At 57.0% G+C, this 26,740-nt stretch overlaps 1 protein-coding gene across 2 annotated transcripts; it reads right to left on the reverse strand.

Moving 5' to 3' along the window:
* Positions 1-3,914: 3,914 nt before the first annotated feature.
* On the reverse strand, positions 3,915-26,235 carry SLC43A1 (solute carrier family 43 member 1). 2 transcript variants are annotated; one of them, XM_072758981.1, is made up of 15 exons: positions 25,937-26,235; positions 24,640-24,806; positions 18,165-18,339; positions 18,004-18,059; positions 17,803-17,879; positions 15,458-15,550; positions 13,245-13,378; positions 12,145-12,323; positions 10,930-11,076; positions 10,799-10,834; positions 10,433-10,571; positions 7,847-7,988; positions 7,545-7,618; positions 5,815-5,938; positions 3,915-4,693 (listed from the first exon to the last, which is right to left on the reverse strand). In XM_072758981.1, exons 2-15 carry the CDS (start codon positions 24,791-24,793, stop codon positions 4,547-4,549), a joined length of 1,677 nt encoding a protein of 558 aa, XP_072615082.1. In that variant the 5' UTR covers positions 24,794-24,806; positions 25,937-26,235; the 3' UTR covers positions 3,915-4,546. The 2 variants fall into 2 exon arrangements, with proteins under 2 accessions (XP_072615082.1, XP_072615081.1); XM_072758980.1 differs by lacking the exon at positions 25,937-26,235 and adding an exon at positions 25,373-25,505.
* Positions 26,236-26,740: the final 505 nt, after the last annotated feature.

Consider the following 26,740-nt stretch of genomic DNA (forward strand, 5'->3'; position numbering starts at 1 on the left):
GGCCGGGCTTCCGCCAACGTGAACTGAGCGTGAGCATCCGTCCACGCGCCTGGGCAGAGGAACAGGAGAAGGACGCCAGATGACGGGGCTTGTAAGCCCTTAAGCCTCTAAGGTTCTTACACTCCGAGTAGCAGGGAGGGCTCTCAGCCCTGCTTTCTGAACCGCTGGCACCTGACCTCAGGCCCCTAATCCCTAAGAGAACCCCTCTCCTCCCAGATACAAAGACATGGGGCTTCTGCGCGTCCCTGCGGAAGGGAAAGTCCCCCACCAGGCTCTGAGAGGCCACAAGGCCAGGGACAGTCCAGGTGGCAGACCCAAGGTCCGGCTGAGGTCAGGTTTCTACATGAATTTTTAATGCTTCCAACCAGACCTGTCAGATGTTCCGAAACCTGAGCATCTCCTTTCATTTCTGTACACCATGCCCTTCCCCATCCTCATTACCTCTGGGGGTGGGGCAGGGAGGACAGGCCTGGGACAGCTACCAGTGACCTCTGGAGAAATGATTTTGGGGAAGTGGGAAGGTAAATGACCTAGTTATTCTCCCACGTACTGTGTGACCTTCAGCAAGTTACTTAACCTCTCTGAACGTCTGTTGTGTTTTCTTCATTTGTGACCTGGGGACAAGAGTACCTGCTTAAGTCGAGTTGCTGTGGGGAGTAAGTACAATAACCCCGTGGAAAGGTGACCTACATATTTGCTGCTATTATTATCTTCCCTCAAGTCCAGCTTCCCTCCTCCTCTTCCAACCCCAGGGGTGCCTCTTGCCCTTTTCTTTTGGAGGTGGGGGCTTTGGTGGCTCTGCCATTCCCCACCACCACCACCCCCCAAGATCCTTTGGCCTGTCCAGAAACTTCAGCTCAAGAGGGGGAAAGGAATCGAGAAGCTGAGGCCGGGCTGGTGGAGTAAGAGGGAAAGATGGCCCAGCTGAGGGGAAGGGGAGGTAAGCAGGCTGGAGATCCTGCTGGGGAGGGAAGAGCTAGGTTCCTTCCTTCTGTCCCTTTCTCCTTCCTCCTTTTCCTCGTTCCTGGCACCTTTTCATGCCAGAGGTCGCCAAGGCCCTTCTGAGCAGAGGTGAGGTCCGCAGGGTTGGAGGAGGGGTGGGCGCTGTGGAAAGAAGCTGGCCCCATCCTTCCCACCCGCCGATTCTCTGCCAGTGGTTTTCAGAATGAGGGTCTTTTCCATCTGATTTAGGTGGAAACATCCAGATTCCTGAGACCAGATCACTAAGGGACCCTGGAACTGCGTTTTGACCAGCCCAGGGGGCCTACCAAACACTCTGTGGGCCGAGGAACATCCCAAAGGTGGGGTGGTCGGGGAAGGGGGCAGCCGGGAGAAAGTAAGGGGAGAAAAGTTCGAGTGGCCCCATCCCCGCCCCAGGCACACTGGGCGGAAGCAGCAGACGACGCTCCAGCGCGGAGAGGGTGATGCCGGCGATGGGGAAGAGGACGGAGGAGGCAGGGGGAGGACGCGGAGGCCGAGGGTGGGGACGCAGCAGAAGTGGGTCCCGAGGTGAGCAGCCTGTGGCAGAGACAGACACTCGCAAGGTGTCCCCCACCCTCGCGGGGCCTCGAGACCCTGGACTTGTGGCCGCAGGAGGGGGGCTCGCTTCGGGGTGGGGGTGGGGGTGGGCTCGGGAGGAGGCCTCGCCTGCGGGGACCTGCGGGGACCTGCGGGGACCTGCGGGCTCCCGGGAGGCCCGCGCCGGGACGTCAGGACACTCTCCGGTGCTCCCCCCTGCAGCCCCCGCACCCCCGCACCCCCGGGCCAGAGCCCTGCCCCCCCTCCCCTCGGAACTGGGCTGGGTCCCGCCCCCGCGTGACCTTCTCCCTCCCTCCACCCCCCAGCCCCCGGTCCCGGCTCATCTGCATAAAGTTCCAATTAACACGTTTTCCCTCTGCTATTTACGATCCCTGCACTCGCTCCCAGCTCGGGAGCCGGCTTCCCGCCGCCCCCTCGCCCCTCGGGGTGCGGCCCCCTTAACCCTGGCGCCCCGGGCGGCTCACGGCGGCCCCGACCCCGCCGGCCCGGCCCGCGCAGGGGGGAGGCCCGGGGGGCGGGGGGCGCGCCCCGGGGACCCCGCGGGCCAGAGGCCGCGCTCCGAGGGGCAGCCGGCGACCGCCACCCGCTCTTCCAGCAGGAGATGGGGAGGGGGGGCTTCTCCTGGGAGGCTCGGGGCGTCGATTCCTCGTCCCTCTCCCCCCGGCCCCCGCACGCCCGTCCCCTCCCCCCCAGCCATCTGCTCCTCGCGGCGGCGCCGACACGCGCGGCTCCCGCTGGCTTCCGCCCCTGCCCAGCCCCGCTCTCCGCCCCTCCCCCGGGAGGCGGGATTCCTGGCCGCGGCTCCCCTCCGCGTCCGAAGCCCCAGCCGGGGCGGGGGGCGGCGTCGAGCCCGCCCTCCGCCTGGGGGCCGGCGGGGTGCGGACAGCGCTTGAGAGGGGGGTCCGAGGAGGGCCGCGCAAGCCGGGGGCGGGGTGCAGGGGAGGACCGACGGGCCGGGGCGCGGCGCGCGGGCGGGGTGCAGGGGGCTCCCTTGGGTCCTGCGCCCCTCCCCCAGCCCCGCCCGCTTCCAGACGCGGCTCCGCAGCGCCGCCTGCCGGGCACACCCGGCCCTCGGAGCGCCCGCCCGCCCGCACCCCGGGGCAGCGTCCCCCGGATGACTCGGAAGGTCGAGGTCCCCGCTGGCGAGCTCAGAGAGACCCAGGCAGGTCCTCCGGGAACCACCCAACCTGAGTCGGTGCCGTCCAAGCCTGGTTTAGTATTTTGCAAGAAGGGAACTGTGTTGAAATCCAGGAGTCTGGGCTCCAAGCGGCCAGGGGTCTGCTATGGGACTTTGTCAAGTCTCCAGACCCCCCTGGACGGACGTGTTTTCTCATCTGTGAAATGGGTGGATCAGTCTGTTGCATTAACTTTTGTTGTTGTTGTTGACTTCTGAAGGGAGTTTAAGATAAAGGGGCAGTTTTATCTGTAGTACTGTCTTCAGCCCTAACATTTGAGGGTTCTCCGGGTGTTTTTGTTTTCTCAGGGAAGGGCCTGTGGATACGGCCTTTGAAGTCACTCTCAGCCCTGAGAGGACAGCTGAGCTGGCCTGAAAAGCTTGGGAACTCCTTTCTGCCCGACTACCCTGGCAGGCCTCTGGTCGGGCCTCAGGTTCCAAGCTTACCTCCACCACCTACCAACTGTGTGCCCTTGGTCTTTGCCTTAACCTGTCTGGGCTTTCCTCAACCTACAAAATGCAGTGAGGATACCAACCTCTTGTGCTATGGTTAGGATGAAATGAGATCCTTGTGAAGCACAGGAGGATCCTCAACAAATGTCAGTGCCTGTCCTGGCCCTATCCCTCCATTCTGTGACTTACTCTAGCCTCTAAGGCTTATGTCCCAGGGACACGAAGTATAGGCCTGGGACAAATAAAATAGGTATAGGTATATCTTCTTGGAGGGTCCCTTATTCTCAAAGACAGTGTCTTTACCAACTTTGATGTTAAAAATAAGTATATAAGAAATAAAAAAATAAGTATAAATATACTATAAAGTAATGCTCAAAGTTTACATGAAGTTTTAAGATAAAACAGGAGACTCTAAAAAAGTGTAAATTTCAACAAGCCTCCATCATCCCTCAGCATTATTTCTAAAGCATCCTGCCCTGATCCCCTGTGCTGAGAAAGGCAACTTCCTGAGTGTACCTCAAACCATAGAAAGTGGGGAGAGTAGGAGTAGCGGGCAGGATGTGTACTCCCTCCTGACGCTAAGGGCAGGGCATGGTTAAGAACAGGGCAATGAGCCAGACAGCCAGAGGTGGACAGGCTGGCACTTCAGGTGTCCTACTTAATGCCCAGCCCAACCCGGGTGAGGAAAAGAGATGGGGGTGTGGGAAAGCACCCCCCACCCCCAACAAAGATGCAAGCACACACCAGCCAGTCTCTCACTTCCCTTTTTATTTCTCCTCTAAAACCTGCAAAAAGCAGTACCAGGGAGGGAACCTGCCCTCCAGCTCCTGGAAGAGGCTTACCCCCCAACACCCCATCCAAGACACCACCAGCACCTCAGGTCCCTTTCCACGGAGGGGAAGGTTGTTTCATACACACACACACACACACACACACGCACATGTACATGCACACGTGCTCATGTACATAGGCACGCTCTGGGCATTGCATAGCTGGAACCCTAGGGGTAGCCTGTTTGCCTGTTTGATGATCCCACAAGCCCCCAGGAGGCACCAGGAGGTAGGCCCCTAGGAGGAAGGCCCAGAGAAAGGGCAGCCTCACCTCCAGGTCTCTGCCAATCTGAGGAGGAAGAAGGCCCAATCCTTCTAGCACAGGGGCAGTCTCCAGTCAATGGAGCATTGCTTTGGGGAAATTTTTTTTTAGGTTTTTTTTTTTTTTTCCTTTTAGCAAGTCCCTACAAAAATAGAACTTCTTTTGGTATTTATAAATCCACGGCCCAGCTCTGTGTGTATGTTATAGGTAGAAAAGCCATATGAGGCATTCCCTTTGGTTGCTCAAGCCTTGGCTGCCGGTCCTCCAGGTCCCTTGGCCTCAAGAGGTCTACACAGTCACCTCAGAGCTGCCAAGCACCTTCTTCGGGCCCTCCCAGTAGGCAACATATTCCCTCTGGAGCCGGGCACGGTAGTAGAAGAGGTAGGAAGGTAGCAGGAATCCCAGCAGCGAGAAGAGCAGGAGGCCCAGATTCACCTTCGGGGTAAGGAGAGAGACAGAGTCAAGTGGGTATCCTCTCACCACCCTCAGGGACCCTCCTCAGCTTCCAACAGAGAGGAGGAGGCAGCCATTCTCGCTCAGGTCCTGGGCCAGAATGATAACTATAGCTTCTAGCACTTCCTGTGCTCAATCACGGTTTCACCAATATGTCGTCTAATGTTCAACAAGCTCGTCAAGTATCAGAGGCAGGTTTGAACCCTGGCTAGCACCAGTGCCCATACAAGCTGGTGCCCTCTGGGGAGATATTGAGGGAGTCTGGGCTGGTGCCCGATACAGGGCACCTTCCCAAATAGGACCTTCTGGACCTGGAACCTTGACCTCTGAGGCTTGACGACAGGATCCCACTGAGGTTGGTGAGAAGAGGTTCACGGGCGGTTAAAGGAGCCGAGGCACGCGGCCGGAGGACAGAAGGCCTGGCAGCCCCAGGACAGGGGCCCTCCCAAGGACGTGGCCTCGGTTTACACCCTGCTCTGCATTACTGGCTGTGTGAATTTGGGCAAATCGCCTCGACTCTAGTGCCTCATTGGGGCTGTCATGACAAAGATGAAGCAAGCAGAGTCCATGGGGAGCTCAGCACCAGGTGAGCACCCCGTAAACCGTGACTGTCCTTTTTTCATCAGTCTGGTGGGAGAAGGGTCACAAGGGACAGGTGGCCCCCGCAGACAGAGGATCAGCTTCAGGGAGGCAGATGTGTGTTCCATGTAAGGGAAAGGGCTTCTAAGCATGCCTGAGGCTGCTGCCCCATATCCGAGGGTGTTTGAGTGGAAGGTCTGGAGGTGCTAAGAGAGCACCGTGGCCGGTGAATCCGACTCTGCCTCAGAAGTGGCCTTTCACAGGGCAGCCAGAGCTTATCACGGAGACTCCTGGGCCTGGGGCAGGAGATGCAGAGTCGGCAGGCTGGGGGACCTCACACTCTGGGCGGGGTGATGATGGGCAGCCAGCTTGGGAACCCCCAGATTAGAGACCTTCAGTCTGAGATGCGAGTGAGGGATTCTGTGACATACAAGCCCCCCTTCTCAGCCCCCGACTCCTCAGAAGCACCCTGGAAAGAGGCTCCTGTGTCCCGCCCTGCACCCTTTGTGACCCCCGATTCTCACCCAGAAGGGCTCTCCTTTCAGGGGTCCCACCATGGCCATGAAAAGTGGCTGCTGGAGCAGGGCAAACACAGCACTGATGAGGGACTGCAGGCCCGTCAGCGTCCCGAAGTGGTTGGACGGGAAACTGCCGATGAGAGGGGGGCCGATGAGGGGGCGCGTGGTCCCCTCCAGCCCAGCACCCCCCACCCCGACCCACACCCCCGGTGGCAGGTGCCACCACTCGCTGTGAGGCAGGCGGGGGGAAACAGAGGAGCCTCTGTGCATTCGCTGTCTGGACTCTGGCCTCAACGATGTGACTTCAGGGCCACTGAACTGCCTCCCGACACCTACTGTCTGCGTGATAACAACAGGTAATCCAACGTCTCCAAGACCCACTTCCTCCACTAATAACTAAGGCAGCACTGACCTCACTGGGCTCTTCATTTATTCTCCTGACAAGCATTTACATGCCAGCTACTGTTCTAAGGGGCAGGGACGTTCAACGGTGAGCCAAAGCTCCCTGCCTTTTGCCCTCGCAGAGGTGGCCTCTGCACCCTGAGCAGGACAAGCACCTAGAGTGTGGGCTGTGATGAGAGCTAAGGAGAGAAGTAGGGCAGAGAATGCAGGTAGGGGAGTCAAGGGGGTTGCCACCAGATGGCCAGCAGAGGCCTGAGTAAAGACTGGAGAAGGTGAGAATGTTCCGGGAACAGGGAAGAGCAAGTGCAAATGCCCTGTGTAGGGAATACACTGGCGGTTTCTGAGGCATGAGACGGCCACAGGGGCTGCAGCAGAGCCAGTGGGGGGGGGGGGGGGGGGGCGGGGAAAGGGAAGGAAGAGAGCAGAGGGGTCCCCCGGGGTAGGCCTTGGAGGGCCTGTCAAGCCATAACAAAGCCTCTGGCTTTTTCTCAGGGCGAGACAAGGCAGGAAGCCACAGAGTGACAGGAAAAGACTTATGTCCCAACAGGTGTCTCCAGCCCCCCTGTTAAATGTTAAAAATAAACGGAAGAAGGCGAGGGCCGGCATGGGGAGCCCACCTCCGGGAGCTGCTGCACTCGCCCGGGCAGGGGGGCTGGGGCAGCGGGGAGGCGGTGCAGCCAAGGAGCAAGTTGCATTTGAAGTCTGTGGACCGGGAACTGGTAGGACTGCTGGGGGCTGGACACGGAGCATGAGGAAGGGAAGGAGAGAGCGACTCCATGGCTCTGGCTCAAGAAGGAGGAGGTGGCGGGGCCGCCCTCTGCTGACAGGGGTCAGGAGCCCTGCACCGCGCCTGCCACTGTGGAAGCACTTGTGGCCACACACCCCCAGGTCACTCGCTCGGCAGCACTGGCAGTGGAAACCAGAGGGGAGAGGGGAGAGGGAACTGGGGGCTGCCCAGATGCAGCAGGAGATTTATAAAGCAGAAAAGACTGCAGTCTAGAAATTTCTACAGGGCTGACTCGGAGAGAGGAGAGCAGACACAGGACCAAAGCATCATCAAATCAAGAATTTCGGCTTCCTCTAAGGCAGGACCTCCCTGTGCTGGAGCCAGCCTGTGGTGGGGCAGGCTGCCTTTGATAGAGGCAGGGGGTGGGGGCCCCCAACACATGAGCTCAGAGAGGGCTGATCCCCAGGGGGCCTCCTAGCTCCCCACCAACTCTGAGATGTCAGTCCGAACTCTGGGGGGCAGGGCAGAGGAGCTTGAGGGGGCGCCTGGGGGTCCTTTCAACTCTGGATTCTCTGGTTGGGCGGTGGGGGAGTGCAGGCTGACTCACACCGCAGCATAGAGGCTGCCACAGGCTGAGTGGTAGAAACCTCGAACCATGGTGTGCAGGACAAAGGTCACAAACTGAAACCAAAAAGAGAGAGGGAAGAGGTGAAGGGCAGGCGGGGAGGCAGGAGGAAGGATGGGTAAGATGAAGAGGGACACCCAGCGCCTGACAACCCAATCCTGGGGAGACAGACCCAGGGGATGGGATCCATGTTTCCGGGAAGGCAGGCGCTGGGTGAAAGGCCCCTTTGGAGGGGTCCTGGGAGGCAGGGGTTGCAGGGGCGGGGAAAGGCTGGAAGTGGGTACCTGGAGATGTAAGCTGTTGATGAGGCAGGTGATGCCAAACCCCACCAGCAGAAAGTTGGTCAGGGTGAAGGCGTTGATGGCATTGGTGAGCTTCTGGATCTTGCGATAGCGTGGTCTGGCAGACTTGGTGGCCGCCCCCTCCCTGAGGAGGACAGGATGTGACTGGCTGCTGCCTCTACCTCCCCAGCACTCCCCTATTCTCAGGCTGGACTCCCCCCCTCTTCTGCTGGGCCTTTGCCACAGGGGGCAACAAAGGGAGCAGGCCACGCCTCCAGCCCCATGTTTCTTCAAGTGGGGCTCCCCCACCCATTACCCCAGTATCACGTAGGGCCCTTCTTTAAAATGCAGATTCCAGGCTCTGCCCCCACCCCACCCCCCAAGAATCTTAGGCGTGGGGCCCAGGAACCTGCATGTTGACACAGCCCAGGTAGGTCCCACGCACATGGTAGTTTGAGAATCGAGGATGGGAAGGAAGGTGGGGAACCGAGAGCTCTCACATCATCTCCCCCAGGAAGCCCCTACAAAAGCGTCTCTACCCATCAGCCTGGACAAAAGTAGGTGCTACTCTGGGTACAGCAGCTTGGCCCCTGCCTGTCCAGCAAGCCCCTCTCTGGCACAGGTAAGGGCTCCGAGGGCTGCCCCAGGCAAGAGGCCAGTAAGCTGGCACGAGGGCAGGCTGCCCATCTACCCTAGATGGAGGACCCTGCCATCAGGAGGCTGGGGGTCAGGGCTGGGGCACCAGTGGTGGGGAAGGAAGCCCCTGGGTGGTTCCTCTGATGCCTTCTCTCCCATCCTCTCAGGACAAACAGGAACCATTTGGATTCACACAGAAAGAACACAGGCAGTCAGAAACCCCAGGTCCAAGACCCAACGGTGCTCTCCAGCCAACAAGATAGGTCTCAATGAGCCCCACTGTGTAGTCCCCTCTCACACCGCACAGGTTGCTCTGTGTAACCCACAGAATCCTCCAGAAGCGATGCTGTGTCACTTGTGAGATTTCACCGAGAAAGACACAGAAGCTTCTATCTTGGTCTCCCTCCCCAAGACCCCTCGCTCTGGGGGAAGCCACCTGCCCTGTGGTGAGCAGCCCAAAGGAGAGACCCAGGTGGGGAGGAAGCGAATCTTCTGCCAACAGCCAGGTGATCTTAGGAACGGGTTCCCCCACTCTTGTCACCACCCCAGGTACCTGCACCCGTGGCCGACTGCAGCCTCATGACACCCTGCTATGGTCCAAATGGCTGTGTCCCCCCAAAAAATTCATATGCTGAAATCCTAATGCCCAACACGATCCTATTAGGAGGTGGGGCTATGTGGGGGTGATCGAGTCACAAGGGCAGAGCCCTCATCATGGGATCAGTGCCCTTATAAAGGAGGCCCCCCCCCCAGCTCCCTACTCCTTAGGCCACATGAGGACACAGCGAGAAGTCTGCTGCCCAGAAGAGGGCCCTCTCACTCAACCACCAGCTCCCTGATCTGAGACTTCCAGATTCTAGAACTGTGAGAAATAAATCTCTATTGTCTTTAAGCTACCCAGTGTGTGGTATTTTGTGAAACCAGCCCAAAACAGACTCAGACAGACACTGAGCCAGAACCACTCAGCTAAGTCATGCCCAGATTCCTGACTCAGAAACGATAGAAGACAACAAATGTTAGCTGTTCAAAGATGCCGGGTTTGGGGGTAATCTGTGATATAGCCACTGATGTCTGATACACCAACTTTCTCCTTTTATTACACGGGTTCTGGAACCTGCTACTAAAAGTTGCATAATAGGGGCGCCTGGGTGGTTCAGGTGGTTAAGTGGCTATGGTTTCAGCTCAGGTCATGATCTCGGGGTCATGGGACTGGGCCCCGTGTCATGTTCCACATTCACCGGGGAGTCTGCTTGAGATTCTCTCCCTCTGTCCCTCCCTCCACTTGGGCTCTCTCTCTCTCTGTGTCTCAAATAAATCTTTTTTTTAAGGATTTTATTTATTTGAGAGAGAGCATACACATGCATACACATGTGAGAGGCAGAGGGAGAGGGACAAGCAGACTCTCCGCTGAGCAAGGAGCTGTGGGCCTTGATCGCAGGACCCTGAGCCTCAATCAACAGTTGGACACTTAAGCAACTGGGCCACCCAGATACCTCAATAAATAAAATCTGTTAAAAAGAAAAGAAAAGAAAGAAAGAAAAGAAAAGAAAAAAGAAAGAAAAGAAAAGAAAAAAAGAAAAGAAAAAAAAGAAAAGAAAAGAAAAGAAAAGAAAAGAAAAGAAAAGAAAAGAAAGAAAAGCTGTCATCTTGGGTAAGTTACTTAACCTTTCTGTGTCTCACCGTTCTCGTCTATGAAACGAGGACAACACACCAACCTCAGAGAGCTGCTGCAGGACTCGAAAGGACAATACAAGGTGCCTCATGCACAGTCAGCGCTTGAGGTGAGCTATACCTCTTATCAAGCAAGCCGTGCCCCCCACCACCACACTGTTTCCGCATCTGTAAAATGGGGAGAGGCTCCTGCTCTCCCAGGGCTTTGGGGAGAATGAATGAGATGCTGGGTGTGAAAGTGCAGAGAACATGAAAAGCTGTGGCCATCCCTGTGCAGGTCACCTGGCGTCTCCGAGGGCAGTGCCCTCACTGGGGGCGTCCACACAGTCTTTGATCCGCCAGTCCATGATGTAGCCGATGAGCGGGCAGGTGAGGAGGCACAGCAGCTGCATGGCCCCAAAGATGGAGGAGTAGAACCCAACTGGGCAGGATGGAAAGAGGAGTGGAGTCAGGAGCTGGCACAAGGGATGCCAGCCACCCATGGGTGTGGTTACACACTTCCGGTGTAGGAGAAGGGGTGCCAGCATGGCCTCCCCCTGACCCCAGGTTCTTTGAACACCCAGAGTTCCAAGGGTAGACCCAGGGTCCCTATAGTGTGGGCAGCAGAGGGGTGCATGTAGGCCGGGACCCCAACTTTCATCCCCCTACCTGTCTCCGCCGCCTGCTTTCTCAGGATGTCCGTCTCTGATGGGGGGTGAGGAGAGAAGCCAGAGTGAGAGGGGCTCAGCCGGGTGACCCGCCTGTGCCCCCACCCCCCAGCGGGCTCCGCAGCACCTCACCATGCTCCTGGCCCCCAGTCACGAGGTACTCCAGCATCTTGTTCATGGCGGCCATGTAGAAGATGACCCGCAGCTGGGTCATGCCCATGGTGAGGAGGCTCCACAGAAAAATGGGGGAGCAGAGGCTCTGGCGGAAGGGGATTGACTCTGGGGAGACACCAGAGGGCACCCCTGAACTCTCCATCTTCCATTTCCCGCAGAGTGTCTGGCAGATGCAGTTCGAGGGGGCTCCAACACTCACTAGGTTCCTTGAGAAGGACTGGTTTCTTCAAAAGTGAATGTTTCAGACCCACTGGCCTCCAGATTCTTACCCAGTTTTATAATGACTGTAACATTTCCGGGTGACCTCTGGATGCACACTCTGGTGTGGTCATAATAACTCTAGCTACTATTTGTTAAGCACTTACTATGTGTCACACGCTCGACACGTACCATCCCGCTTACTCAAAGCGTACAAAACCCCGCCTTTGGCTCATTCTACAGTTGAAGAGACAGGCCCAGATCAATGACTTGCTCAAGCTCCCGGGGCTGGAAGCGGCAGGTCGCCAGGCCCACTGTGCCAGGAGAGGACAGCAGCAGGGGTAACACCCTCACACCTGCACACCCTTGTGCCTGTAACAGAGTTTCCACGTCTGTGGACCATTTAATCCTCACTTCCCCGTTCAGTGGCGGTTATTGCTGCTAGTTTAAGAGATAAGGAAAGCCACAGCAAGGTTATGAGATCTGCCCAAGTCACGTGGCCGGTAACTGGGGAGCCAGACTCAAACCCCCATCTCTGGACTCCAAGGCAGGTGCACCTGCCCTAATCTGGGAGTGGACACCTTGGGAAGCGGTCCAGGCAGGTGGCTGCAGCGCCTCTTCCAGCCAGCAGGGGGAGCCAGCCAGCCGGGCCTCCGAGCAGCCGGCTCACCGGGCAGTACCTGAAGCCAGGGGCTGGGGGTTGCAGGGAGCCTTAAGGAAACCAGCTCGAGAGCCTGCTCCATGCTGGACGCTCCTCCCTCCCTCCCTCCCTCCCTCGCCCCGGGATCCAGCAGAGTACCCCTGAGCCTGGACTTCCAGGACTCTCTGAGCTCTGGTTTCCCCCCACTCTGTCAATTGCGAGCATGCCTGCCCCACCTACATCACCGAGCCTTGAGAAAAGGGGAGAAAATGAACGTAAAGGTGAGGACCCACCCTCCCTGTGCCCCAAGGCCAGCACCTTGACCAGACACTCACTCTCAGGAGGGCTTCCCGAGGCACCTCGCACATCCTGGGATGAGATGAAGACGTCAGCGCCCTCCTCCAGGCTGGGGGCCTTCTGGCTCAGCCGCTGGCCCACGATGGTCACGTGGGTGTAGAAGCGGTCCCCTGTCACCTTGTGATCTAGGGCCAGCCCGCTGAGCTTAATCTTCTTCCTGCCAGCAGCCGGGCCAGGGCATGTGGGAAGCAGCTATGCAGGGCCCACCCTCAATGGCCCACCTCTCAGGGTCTGTTCCGGTCAGTCCCAGGGGTGCTGAGCACCCACTGAGCACCCGCTGACCTAGCACTGATGGACATGGCCACTGACGAGCTCCCTACCGGGCTCGGGGCCAGCTTAGCACCCAGTAACTGAGGGGTGGCTGAGTCCATTTCCACCTGGGCTGTTGCCATGGAGGCAGCATTAAGAACTCAGATTCTGGAGTCAGCACTGGTTCCAAGCTTTAATTCACTCCCCCTTCAGTGGTATGACCTTAGGAAAGTCACCTTGTTCCCTGAGCCTTTATTATTAATGGAGTTAATAACAGAAGCCACACCACAGGACTGTTGAGAATGGTATGAGAACTACGCACAGCGCCTGGCCTGTCGTGGACACTCGATAAACATGAGCTTTTTGACGGGCACCCTATGTGCCTCGTTGTGGAGCACCCCCTCTCCCTCACTGACTGGATAGGGGGTGGGGAAAAGTTGGCATGCAGGTGGCCCCGCAAAGCGTGGGGTATTTGAGTCTCTGTATCCCCCTCCTGGGACTAGATGGCATGTGGCACCATTGCTGGGGTCCCTCCTACTCTGATCCCACCCGCCCCACTCAGAAAGGATACTAAGAGCAGTAGTCACCGTGTTCTGCACGCCTGTTATGTGCCACGTCTATTCAAACACTTGTGGGTGGGGAGGATCAAGCCCATTGCACAGATGAGAAATCAGAGGCCATCTGCAAATGCAGGTCTCTCTGACACCAAAGCTGATTCTGTGCATTGCACTGCCACCCGCCTACCACACCATCCCTCCCCCACCACCCCGCCTCTCCCTCCAAAGGGAGGAGGTTCGCCCTCCCAACACAGCCCTCCACAGCCACTCACGTGTAGTTGACTTCCTCAGGAGCAGGAAAGGCTTCGCTGGGCCAGTTGAGGGCACAGTTGAGAAAGATGAGACAGGCCAGGCCCGACCAGGTGAACATGATGACCACAAAGGACACACCGGCATCGTAGATCAGCTGTGGAAGGAGGGAGCAGGCCCATGGGGGTGGTCGCCTAGCACCACCTCTTCAGCCCAAGGCAGACCCCAGGCCCCAGTGGCCCTACACAAGGCTTCTTCTACCCCATTCCTGGTGCCTAATTTGCAGAAGAGGAAGCTGAGGACAGGAGTTAAGAGTCAGACCCAGAAGACCCACCATGCTCTTCCTTTTTCACCCCAGCCCCCTAATGAGGCATGAAAGAATTCCCACAGGGAGCTGAAGTCGCTGGCCACGAGCACAAAAGGTCTTTGAAATATCAATTACTATCTAAAAAAAAGGGCACATAAATCTGCCTAGGAGTCCATGTGCATGTTGGCTTTCACACAAAAATGCCATTTCATTTTATGTACAAAAGAGAAAAATTAATGTTCTAGGTTTACCAGGCCTGTGTTTATCTTGCCCCTTCCTGGAACGTTCCCCAAGGGAAAGACAAACCCAATCTGAGAAGCCTTATCTCACCTTTCACAGGTGTTCCCCAGATACGACAACAGCGTGCTTGTGCGCACATGTGCAAGGGCTGTGCCAAGGCCTCCTGGCCCTAGGACAAGTAGATTCTTTTTTTTTTTTTAAGGTTTTACTTATTTATTCATGAAAGACACACACACACAGAGAGAGAGAGAGAGAGAGAGAGAGGCAGAGGGAGAAGCAGGCTCCATGCCGGGAGCCCGATGTGGGACTCGATCCCAGGACTCCAGGATCACGCCCTGGGCCAAGGCAGGTGCCAAACCGCTGCGCCACCCAGCGATCCCCGGACAAGTAGATTCTGAATGTATTGGGATTCTGTGCCAGTGGGGGAGCAGGCACATAAAGATGATGTCCCTCAGAGGGATCCCTGGGTGGCGCAGCGGTTTGGCGCCTGCCTTTGGCCCAGGGCGCGATCCTGGAGACCTGGGATCGAGTCCCATGTCGGGCTCCCGGTGCATGGAGCCTGCTTCTCCCTCTGCCTTTATCTCTGCCTTGTCTCTGCCTCTCTCTCTATATATGACTATCATAAATAAATAATAAAAAAAATTTTTAAAAAAAAATGATGTCCCTCCTCTTGTCCTCCCTGCCTGGGATGACAGACACCTGCCCTCCCCTCGGGCACCTGCTCAAAGCTCCAGTGAAAATTTCTGCTCTTTCTCAGCCTGGGGCTTTGAGGCTCTTTCTTCCCTGGGGACTAGACAGAGCTTCAAAGAGCCACGGCCCCAAGTGAGTGGGAGTAAGACCTGGCTCTGCACACCCGCTGTCCGGGTTGAAAGGAGGGAAGACAGGCACCTTCTATGCCTGGTGCTACCTGAACAACTGACGACCACCCCCACCAACGCACTCTCAAACTCTTCTGGGGATGCCAAGCTAGCAGCTTCTAAACTAAGCAACCCAACTGCCCAAGGTGGACCCTGAAGGGTATCCTATGGCCCAGGTGACAGCGTGCTTTAATCTTTTGATAGCAGAGGAAAAAATAAGGCCCCAAGTCAGAACTGAAGCCTTCTGGTTCTAGTTCCACCAAGTGGAACTGTTCAGGCTCTAGCCCACTCTAGACTATTTTCATGACCCTGGACCCAAGGCAACCGGCCTTTCCAGGGCAGGAGGAGACATGGCTGGAAAGGTTGGTTGAGGCCAGAGAGATCCAAGGGCATTGAATGCATATTTGTGACAAGGTTGGACTTGATTCTGTCAGTGAAGCAGGGCAAGTGCATGAGCCAGGTCTCCAACTAAGATCATTCTGGAAGTCATGTGAATGACAGACTAGAGAGGAGGAAGGGGCAAAGGTAGGGAGACCAGCGAGGATGGCTTGAGCTAGCCCAGGAGAGAGGATGGAGGCCTGGCCCAGGACAGTAGTAAGGGAAAAGAGGCAAAGCAGGGAGGTCAGATCTGCTGGTCAACAGCAGTGCCCGGGCTCATCCCATGATGCTTCAGTGCTCTGCCGCATGGTGGTGGGAATTGACTTCTGCCCGGCAGGGGCAGGATCCTCAGACATGCCAGCCACTACTCGCCCAGCCCCACGCAGTTTAGGGGTGGAGGCAAAAAGACAACACAGGTGGCCTCACCGCCCCCCACCCCAAACAGTTCTAATACCTTGATTCCTGGGAACGTGATGGCAGAAGAGGCATAGGAGCCAATCATGAGGGCCATGAACGTGGACCGCAGGTTTCCAAACATGTTAGGCAGCTGAGGGAGGGAAGCAGCCCCAGTGAGCCAGGAGCACCCCGACACTCGCCCAGGGCGCCCTTGCCCAGTCCTGTGGGGTAAAGGCTGGATGCATCCAGGCTTTACAGCCCTCAAAGATCATGGTCAGAAACCAGCTAACACCATCCTAGAGATTTCCCAGTGCATGCTGGCATCTCAAAGGTTTCCAGGATTGCCCTCAAAGAAAAAAAAAATTGTCATTTTTACTTAGCCACCCCCCCCTGGGTTCCCCAAGTTAGTTGTTTCTGGAACTTTTCTATTGTGTGACACCTCTTAATAACCCATGCAACAGGGGTTTAAAAAAATAAACGAAATTAGTGCAACCCATTTGACAGATGAGAAAACTGAGGCCCAGAGAGGGTGAGCAATGAACTCAAGTTGACAGAGCTTGTGAAGGGCTTTCTCCCCCCTCTGGCGATCCTTGCTCCCTCCCAGGCCACGAGGCTGTGACCATGGCTGGTTCTGTAGACAACCCTCCTGGTGGCCACAGTGGCCCCCATCTGCTGAGCCAGGACAAGTCCTGGGAGGTGCCAGGGAGGGAGGGTGGAACTAGAGGAGGGGGAGGAGCAGGCCAGGTGTCCGCAGGTGGCTCTGGGCAGAGCAGGCCCAGAACCCGCACCCCTAGAGGCCCGATCATATGCTCTGCTCCCTGGCCTGCGCCAGGCCCTCCGGGGAGGAGAAAGCAAAGTCACGCTGCCGCGTCCACCCCGTCCGGCCCCCCCAGGCCAGCAGGCCCCGTGGCTGGGAAGGGCCTCAGATGCCCTACCCAACTCCCACCCTCTCCACGGGGTAGCCCAGGCCAGGGGGCGGCCTCAGGGCCTCGCGGAAGGAAGATGGTAACCGCGGAGGAGGGAGTCGTCCACCAGCTTCCAAGTGGCCATGAAAGAGGGGTGGGACCAGGCTGACCCCCCACCCGGGGGGCAGAGGCTTCCCTGCCGCCCCCGCCGGCCGGGTGAGGCGCGCGGCCAAGGACGCCCGGGAACGAGCCCTACCCCCGCGCCCCCGCGCCCCCGCGCTGGTCCCGGGCTCTGTCCCCGCCCAGCAGGGCCCCCGGGGGCGGGGCGCGAGGCCGACCGGGCTCTAGGGGCACAGGGGCTGGGCAGCACCGGACGTCCCCGCTCGGGTCGGTCCCGGGGGCGGCGGCCGAGGCCGCGGGGGCGGGGCGGGGGGCGGGGCGGGCGCCGGGCCCTGACATTGGCTGGAGATTACGGGCGGGCAGGGGGGAGGGGCGGCGGGCGGCCAGGGCCCCCCAAGCCGGCGGGCAGGGGGAGGGGCGGCGTCCAGGGCCCCCCAGGCCGGCGGGCAGGGGGAGGGGCGGCGGGCAGGGTCGCAGGCTGGGCGCCGCGCAGCGCGGGGCAGGGCAGGGGCGGGAAGGGCTCCAGGGGCCCGGCCGAGCTGCGGCGTGGAGAGGGGCCTGCGCAGGGGGCGGGAGGAGGGGATCCGCTGCCCCGAGAGTTGTGAAATGTCCCAGGCTGGAATTAAGGGCGGCTGCGGGTGAGGTGAAATTCAGCCAAACACACCCAGTTTGGCTGTCAGGACGGGGCAGGGATAAACAGCCCGGGGCTGGCCGGGCCAGGAGGCCCGCTCCGGCCACACACTCACATGCCTTCAGCCCTGACACTCACTCACATACGTAAAGGTACACGCTCAGAGCAACACGCGCGCCAAACACACGTACGTAAGAGGCCGAGCCACGTGGAAAAGCTGTACGTGTAGACCCACCACGGTCAGACCCTGGCTATTTTGCATCGTTTAACCTAAAACACTCACAAATGCATTCCTCTACACACGCACTTCCCCATGTAGGGCATCACACAATACAGAGTGGCGAACACACACACAGGCTGCCCCTTCCCTGTCACTAGCCAGACACCCAGTTGTATTTTCTTTCCAGCACTTACGACTACGGACATAGCCCCCACAAGGAAGTTCAGGGAAGTTGAGAAAGTTGGCAGCTCTGTTCGTGCTGTGGCCGTAGTGCCTAGAACCCAGGCCAGTAGACGTGACGTGCTCAGGACACAGCACACCCCAACAACCACACTCACACACTGCCGCGTCCCCACACGCACAGCCTCACACCTACCCTTGGCTGCAGCCTACGGTTCCAGGCACACATGTGCATCTGCCCTGCGGCCAGGGGCCCCTCCCTCACCCACTCTCCCCCTCCCTCACCTACTTCTACCCCCACCCCACTCCTGGATGCCCTGCTGCCAAGTGGGGCCTGTCACACTCACCGTGAGTGAAGAGAACGTTAGGCAGATGCCACCAAAGCCATTCAGGGACAGCGCCAGGAATATCAACGGAGAGAGAACTGGGAAGGGGAGAGGGTGGGTGAAGGCATTTGGGGAGCTGTGGGAGACCAAAGAGAGGACCTGGGAGGGCAGATGATGCGCCCATTGTTTTCCTGTGGGCGCACAAGGGGCCCAACAGCTCACCTCTGGTGTCCTGAGAGGCCAGGGCCATGAGGGTGCAGGACGCAGCAAAGCTGGCGCTGTGGAGACCCAGGGAAGGGGAGGAGTTGGCCATGAACACTGAGCCTCTCCTCCCCGTGCAGAGCCAGCCCCTGCCTTCCAGCCCCCCCACCCAACCACCTCACCTGCCCACCAGCCGCGTGGGCCGGGGGCCAAAGCGGTCCATGAGGATCCCCAGGGGCAGGGTGGTGGCGCTGAGCACGAAGGAGCCGATGGTGAAGCCCAGGTTGAGCATCTCTTCCTGGCGGTCACAGCTCAGCCACTTGCGCTGCTCATCCCGGGTGGCGTTGGTGATGTTTGCTGAGGAAGTAAGGGACGGCTCAACACGCTGCAGCAGGAGCACTGGGCGCAGGAGACCGGGGCCTGGAGTCGGGGCTCCTGAGCTCAGATCCCATGCTTATGACTTACTGTCAACCTGGAGACTTTGAGGGTGGCCCAGAGTCCTTCCTACTCTGGAGTCTGAGGACTCTTCCTCAAGGTAAACGGCCAATTTGAGTCGTGACAAGTTAATGAAAAGGTTAATGGTGGTGGGGGAAGGAGGGTGGTTCACTTCACTCAGTGCTCACTGACTCACGAGGTGGCTGTTCCCCTGCCCCGTTTGTCGCCTGGGTATCACTGCCAAGGGCGCACTCCGGGTACACCTGGAAGGCAGCCAGACCAGGGTCCCAATTCTCACCACCATCCCGGTAGCTGGGCAGCTGTGAACAAGTCCCTTCCTCTCTCTGAGCCATAGGCCCCTAGCCCATGAAAGGGAGCAGAGGAGACCTAACCCCCCAGTTCCTTGGGAGATTTAGCTGGGGATGGTGAGCTTTGCCCAGGGCCCAGCCCAGAGCAGGTTCTTCTGAAACAGTTGACGGACGGGTAAGTGGTGGTCCTCCTGGAGGGTCACACTGTGCTCAGCCTCTTCTCTAGGTGCTGGGGATCCCACAGTGAATAAAAACAGAAGCTCTCAGCTCTCGCAGAGCTTATATCAGATACTAAACAAGTAAACAAATGGACACTGATTTAGAGTGACAGGTGTGCTGCAGCGCCTGGCTGGCTCAGTCAGTAGAGCATGCAGCTCTGGATCTCCAGGGTTGTGAGTTCAAGCCCCATGTTGGGCATAGAGCCTACATTTAAAAAAAAGAAAGAAAAGAAAAAAGAGAGGTAAAGAGGGACAGGTGCCATGAAGAGAACAAAATAGGAGGATGTAACAATGCCTGAATGCTGGGAGGGGAAGCATCTGCCCTGGGTTGGGACAATGACTCCTGCCTTCAAATATCCAAAGGGCATGCAGGCAGCAGAGGGATGAAGTGACCTGTGTGTTAACATAAGGAAGAACATGAGGAAGAAGTTTTGGAATGGGCTTTGATGTTTCATAATCATTAGTTATTTCAATGTGTATCAGAAACACACACATAGGGCTGCCTGTGAGGCTCAGTCCATTGAACATCCGCCTTTGGCTCAGGTCATGATCCTGGGGTCCTGGGATCCAGTCCTGTGTAGGGCTCTCTGCTCAGCGGGGAGCTTGTTTCTCCCTCTCCCTCTGCCTTTCCCCCTGGCTTGTGCTCTCTCTCTCTCTCAAATAATAAATTCTTAAATACACACATATACATACATATGTATGTGAATGTGTTGGAAAAACACATGCATGTATATGTATGTATGTTAGAAACATGCATACATTTTTCCAATATATTCACATACATGTGTGTATATGTTTCTTAACCATCTAGATACATGCATGGGTATGTATTAGACATATATATGTATGATGTGTAAGTACAGTCAAACCCAAGATTCCAAGGATATTACACTTTAAAATTAGGCTAATTTTTTCAAACGAGTTGGTTTAAAAGGAAGCATTAAGTAAGCAATACCTATGACAAAGAAAAGGCAAAATCATTAGGGTGACCTACAAGTGACGGTGTGTGAAGCACTGGAAAGCAGGATCAGGGTTAAATATTCCACCTCTAGAGCCAGATGAGCACATTCAAATCCTGGCTTCACTGGCTGTGCTGATACTCTGAGAGTCTGTTATCCCATCTGTGAAATGGGGATAGTGGTGGGTTGCCACCCCCTTGGAGGCTGGCTAGCTCTGAGGCTTGCCACATACAAACACTCACACAAAGACCCCATTTCCTTAGTCTACAAGGTTGGTGAGCTGGTGAGCACCTCGTCGCACCTCGATGCTTCGCCATGCTGCATTCAACAGTCCCATTCACCCAAACACTTATAGGCCTGGGCTCCAGCTAGTTGTCTTGTCTACAGTGGGACTGCCCCAGGAAAACTCTACACTCAAGGAGGTTGGGGATGTCTACACCATGCCCATGAGGACCAGGAGACAGGTCCTGGAGTCACAGCTGGAGTTGAAATCTCACTCTGCTCCTTATTACTGTGTGACTAAGCCTCTCTGAGCTTCAGCTTTCCCTTCTACAAAATGTGTTAATAATAATACCTAGATCACAGATCTACTGTGAGGACTGAAGACCTAACTCACAAACAGTGAAGACCTGATGAACTTTAGGCATTGTTTTATCTTTTGGCACTTTTGCTGGATATACAGTAGTATGTGTTAAATTGAACTGCTCCTGACTGAATTCTGAGTGATAGACCCCTCTTCAACCGCGACACCCCTAAAAGTAGTTTGACCACCCACTCCAGGGGACACCTTGAGAGAGAACAAAAAACATCATGAAGACAGAGGGTGTGGCCAGGGAGCCCCAAGGTAGGAGCTAGTGAGCCCCCCGATGATGAACTCCACGTTTGTCAAATGACATCATTTGGTCCTCACATCACTGCTCTGTGGCAAGAAGGATGCAGGGCATCCACTCCGTTTCATGGGCTTAGAAATGGAGATCCAGAGAGGATGGGTGACTTGCCTAAGGTCACACAGCAAAGACAGCAAAGCTGGGTCCAGCATGTAACAATGACCCCCAACTGTTGTCCACATGCTTGCTCTCATTTCATATTCACAGCAGTCCCACGGGGTAGGGATGATTGGTCCTGTTTTACACATGGGGTTACTGAGATATTCAGAAGGCTAAATAAACACCTGAAATAAGCCAAGCGACACACAGAGTTGGAAGCCACGCTGTCTGGATCTTTACAGACACCATGGGGATACGCATTCCTGGTCTTCTGTGTTCTTGTGACCCTGTAGAGGAAGGCTGGGACCACAGTGAACATGACTTCAGGAAGCAGAAAATAGGGGTGCCTGGGTGGCTTGGTCAGTTGAGCGTCTGCCTTCAGCTCAGGTCATGATCCCAGGTCCTGAGATGGGGCTCCCTGCTAGGCAGGGAGCCTGCTTCTTCCTCTCCCTCTGTCCCTCCCCCCACTCATGCTCTCAGGCTCTCTCAAATAAATGAATAAATCTTTTTTTCCCTCTCTCTTCTTTACTAAAGATTTTATTTATTTATTCATTTGAGACACACAGAGAGAGGCAGAGACACAGGCAGAGGGAGAAGCAGGCTCCCTGGGGGGAGCCCAATGTGGGACTTGATCCCAGGACCCCAGGATCACGACCCTAGCCAAAGGCAGACGCTCAACCACTGAGCCACCCAGATGCCCAATAAATACAATCTTTTTAAGAAAAGCGTTAACAAGAAGCAGAAAATAGTGCTTTTGGTAGGCCAGCATGTCTGAGGCACAAGAGGGTACAGCACCCCCAGTCAGCCTGATGGCTCAGCCTGATGGTTAGGATGAGTCACCTGAGGGAAGGAGAGCCAGGGGAAGAGAGACAGCTATGCCTTGCTTTCCAAGAGTGGATAAATAAGTTCTGAGAAAGAAGGAGGGTTTGCTTTGGTCGCCTCTAGTGACCCCAGACAAACCTGGCTCAGTTACATGCTCACTTCTGGACAGCTCAACACACCAGGTGGACACCTCATACCACATACAGAAATTACCCCCACACAGACCCAATATCTAAATGTAAAAGCTGTAGGGGGTTCCTGGGTGGCTCAGTGGTAGAGTGTCATTCATTCTCATGAATAAATAAATTAAATCTTTAATAAATAAACAAATAAATGTAAGAGAACTATAAAAACTCTTAGAAGAAAACAGACATAAGTCTTTATGACCCTAGGTTAGGCAAGGATTTCTTAAACATGACACCAGAACTCACACGGCAAAGAAAAAGATAAACTGGACTTCACCAATATTAAAAAGACCTTTGTGCTCCAAAAAAGAATGTGAGAAGATCGTCCACAGGGAGAACAAAATTTTGCAAATCACAGATCTCATAAGGGACTTGCATCTAGCATATAAAGAACTCTTCCAACTCCATGATAAAAGAGCAAAAAAACCAACTTAAAAATGGCCAAGGGATCCAAACAGACATTTCTCCAAAGGAGATATACTGGGGGCCAAGAAACACAGGAAAAGATGCTCACCATCATTAGCCATTATGGAATTGCAAATCAAAACTATAAGAATATAATACTTGTATCCATTAGAATGGCTATAATAAAAAAGATAAGCAATCATCAGTGTGGGTGAGGATGTGGAGGAACTAGACCACTGGGGGGAACATAAAATGGTGCAGCCACTGTGGGAAACTGTCTGGCAGTTTCTCAAAATGTTAAAACATAGAGGCACCCGGGTGGCTCAGTCAGTTAAGTGTCTGCCTGGTTCAGGCCATGATCTCAGGGTCCCGGGATCGAGCCCCACACTGGTCTCTGTGCTTAGCGAGGAGTCTGTTTCTCCCTCTCTCCCTGCTTGTGCTCTCTCTCAAATAAATAAATAAAATCCTTTAAAAAAAAAAGTTAAACACAGAGTTACTAAATGAACTATAATTCTGCTCCTCAGTAAATATCTAAGAGAAAGGAAAGCATATGTCCACACAAAAATTTGTACCCAAGTGTTCACAGGAATATGCATAATGGCCCCAAAGTGGAAACAAATGCCTATAAACTCATGAGTGGATAAATAAAATGTGGCAGATCCATACAGTGGACTATTTTTCAGCAATGGGAAGAAACCAAGTCCTGACACCTGCTACAATGCGGATGAGCCTTCAAAACACCATGCTAAATGAAAAAAAAGAAAAGCCTGTCACAAAAGACCACCTATTATGTCATTTATATGAAATATTCAGAACAGCTCCTATCACTGATGTGGCACAGACTACTACAAGTGGAGACAAGAGAGGGCTCCCCAAAGCCAGAGGTCATCCTGAAGGCCAAATTCAACAGAAGAGCTGATGAGAAGATTACGGGGGAGGGGTGGCTATATCCTGGGAGCTTGAAGCCCCAGAGTGGGAGGTTTACTAAATGGTAACAAATGGTTGTCAAAATATATATATATATATATATATATATATATATATATATATTTTTTTTTTTTTTTTTTTTTTTTTTTTTTTTTTGTCCTAGGCAAACTAAGCACTGCTAATGGGTACAGTGTTACTTTTTGGGGTAAAGAAAAGAAAATGTTCTAAAATTGATTATGGTGATGGTTGCTTCACTTCTTAAACCGTATGCTTTAAATGGGTGAATAGTAAGGTATTTGACTTATATCTTAATAAAGCTCTCACATGTGTTTTTACAAAGCACAGGTGGATGGATGGGCAGCAAAAGGGAAGCCAGAGTTTGGGGTGATGGAAATATCCTAAATGCTGATTGTGGTGGATGATGGTTCCTGGGGTCACATCTCATCAGAATGCCTGATGCAAATTAATCTTTGAGAAAGTTGATTTAAACAACTACAACAACAAAGAGGGGGAGTAAGGCAGGAAGAATGACAGGATGGGCAGTGGCAAGCATCAAGACCACTAGGTGACAAAGGGCCAGTCCTCTCCAGTCTGCAGGGGAAACAGCTCAGAGGGGACCTGGACTCCTCCCCTCCACTCAGGAACCTTAGAATTCCTACTTCCTCAATAGGGGCCACTCACAGGAAGCCAAAGCAATTGAAATGGAAAAAAAGGGTTCCTCCACAATGCCTGGCCTGGAGGACTGGAGGTTTATTAACCTTGTGCAGGTGGGTGATTTGAACACCTGGGGGTTCAAAGCCCTAGAAGAGGAAGGACAAAGACCTGTTATGTTCAAGTGCACTTTGTAGCCTTACAGGAGTCCTGGTTTAAAAAAAAAAAAAAAAATCCCTCACCCAGCTAGGTGCTGCAGTTCTTCTAGAGGTCTCCATCTTGCTCTAGCTAAAGCTGAGGCCAACAAAGACTTAGGACTTTGCCCAGGAGTCTTGGGGTCTGAAAGCCCAGCAGGATCCCCAGCACTTGGTGGACTGGATTAGATAAATAAGGACGCCTGGGTGGCTCAGTGGATGAGCACCAGCCTTAGGCTCAGGACTCGATCCTGGGATCCTGGGATCCTGGGATCAAGTCCCACACAGGAATCCCTGCAGGGAACCTGCTTCTCTCTGTGTGTGTCTCTCATGAATAAGTAAATAAATAAAATCTTAAAAAAAAAGATAAACGAGGTAGAGCGGGCAAAATGCCACCCAATCTGTAGGTGAAGTCTGAAGGGCTCAAGAAGGGCGGCTGTCCAGCTCCTGCCCAGGGCTCCTGCCCAGCAGCCCTGCAGTCTGTCCCCTGGGCCACCTGTTCTCTTCCAACTTCCACCTGGCCCTTCTGCTGCCCTCCCCGGCGGGACCTGCCCCTCCTGGGCATACCTGGGCACAGGCTGGAATAGAAGCCCTCCTCCTTGAGCATGATCAGCAGGGAGCCCCAGCCCAGGAGCACCGCGGAGAAGAAGAGGTTCTCCAGCACCGCGGTGCAGGCCATCCACCAGCGCCTCCGGTACGCCTGCTGCAGCGTGGGGGCCATGCCGGCCGCGAGCCTGCACGGGAACACGGCGCTGAGCGAGCCCCCCCCCCCCCGGCCGGCCCGCGAAGGCCCCGGGGCCCCGGGCTTCCCGGCGGGGGCCGCCAACCTGGCCGCGGGCGCACCGGCTGTGCCAGGAGTTCACGCGGCGCCGGGCTCCCGCCGGGGCCACGGTCGGAAACAAGGAAGGTCCTGGGCGAGCGCAACAGATTCCCGGCGCCGCCGGGCTCCCCCACCCGGGCCGGGACGCGCGGCGCCGGCTCCCCGGGCCCACACCCGCCCTTCCCCGAGTCCCCAAAGGTCGGCGGGGGCAGAGCGCGTCTGCAGCCCCCGCCGCCGGCATCCGGCCGCCCGCGCCAGGAAGGACCCCCGAAGCCAGCGGGAGGAGGAAGGGGAAGTCTGCAGCTGGCCCGAGACACCCCCGCCCCCGACCACCGCTCCGCTCCGGGCCGGCCCCCTCCCCCGCCCCGCCCCGGCCCCCGCGGCCCCGCGCCCCGGGCATCCCGGCCGCCGGCTGCCACGTGGAAGGGGGCCCCGGGCGGGGCGGGGCGGGGCGGGGCGGGGCGGGGCGCCCCCACTCACGGGGCAGCGCGCGGCGCGCAGCCGAGCCACCGGGCTCCCGGCCGGGGACGGGGGCTCGCCGGCGGCAGGAAGTCCCGCGGCCGCTGACTTCGGGAGGACTGTGGGGCGGATGGGCCGGCGGCCGGCGGCGGGCGTGTCTACCAGAGGGAGGGAAGGAGCCCGAGCTCCCCCCGCCGCGGCCGCGGCCGCCGCCACCTCCGTGGGAGGAGACGCGGCACGGGCAGCGCGGGGGCGGGCCGGGGGGGACGCGGCCGCCGGGGGGGGGCCCGCCGCGGAAGGGGGCGGCCGGGCCTCAGCGCCCGCATCTGTGAAATGGGGCTCTGGTCCCGGCGTGCCCGCGGGTGCGCTGCTCCGCGCCGGGGAAGTGCGGCCGAGGGGCCGCGGGGAGGGGGGCGCCCGGGGGCCGCAGGCAGGAGCGGGGAGGAGCGCGCTTGGAGGGGCGCGCAGCGCGCCGCGGGCTCGGGGAGCGGGTCCTTCTGCGGAGCCTGCGAGCGTCGGTGGGAGCCGACCCGGGGGGGGGGGGGGGGGGCTCTCCGCGGACCCCTAACCACGGCCGCTGCTCACCTCCGGTCGGGGGCGGGGGCGGGCAAAGGCGCCTCCCGCGGCCACACACGCGACGGCCCGGGGAGCGCAGCGCCCAGGCGGCGCGTCCACACTCGGCGTCCGCTGCCCCGCGGGCCCGGCTCGGAGCCGCACCCGCGCTCCGACCTCGCGCGCCGGGGCCCGGCCGCCTCCGGACTCAGCGCCGCCGGCGGCTGCCCTGGCCTCCTCCGGCCCCTCGGAGCACGGCGGGGAGCTGGGGACGCGCCGGCCGCCCCGGATCGGCGAGGCGGGGCGCACACCGAGGGGCCGCGGAGTGAAGGCTTGTATTTACACTCGTCCCGGGCTGCGCCCCGAGGTAGGGGCGGGGGCTCCCTCCTCTTCCCCTCCCCCTAGGTCGAGTTTCAGGCGCACGTGACTCGCCCTCTGGTCCCCAGATAGCCTCTCCCTGCACACGCCCCAGCACCCAGTATTTCCACCCCCACGCGCGCCCCCGCCCTCCGCCGCGGGCCCCCCAGACGACTTGGGCAGCGCCCCCTGTATCCGTGGTCAAAACAGGGGACGACTCCGCTGCGAGCCGACTGGGCGCGAGGCAGGGCGGCCTTGGGTGGGGTTTTGAACTGTGCAGCTGGGAGTAGTGTTTTCCGAGAAGCAGAATGACACGAGTTTCCCTGGGGTTGGTCAGCTGGAGGTCTGCATCTGGGCTTTGAAAGGGGCTGGCCTGGGTTACCTTGGGCAAGCTGCTTAACCTCTCCGAGCCTCGGTTTCCTCCTCCGTGAATTCGTACCTAATTAGGGAGGCTGGGAGGTGAAGGATGAACTGGGGGTT

The sequence above is a fragment of the Vulpes vulpes genome, chromosome 5 (genome assembly GCF_048418805.1).
Source record: "Vulpes vulpes isolate BD-2025 chromosome 5, VulVul3, whole genome shotgun sequence".
NCBI lineage: Eukaryota > Metazoa > Chordata > Mammalia > Carnivora > Canidae > Vulpes > Vulpes vulpes.

What these genes read in the sequence shown, in the direction of transcription:
- SLC43A1 (XM_072758981.1), bottom strand. Translation starts at nt 24,793, where the DNA reads ATGGCCCCCACGCTGCAGCAGGCGTACCGGAGGCGCTGGTGGATGGCC. An exon ending in GACTGGGGGCCAGGAGCATG is followed by an intron (nt 10,835 to 10,929) that starts GTGAGGTGCTGC and finishes ACCCCCCATCAG; the next exon opens with AGACGGACATCCTGAGAAAG. An exon ending in ACTGCCCTCGGAGACGCCAG is followed by an intron (nt 7,989 to 10,432) that starts GTGACCTGCACA and finishes TGTCCTCCTCAG; the next exon opens with GGAGGGGGCGGCCACCAAGT.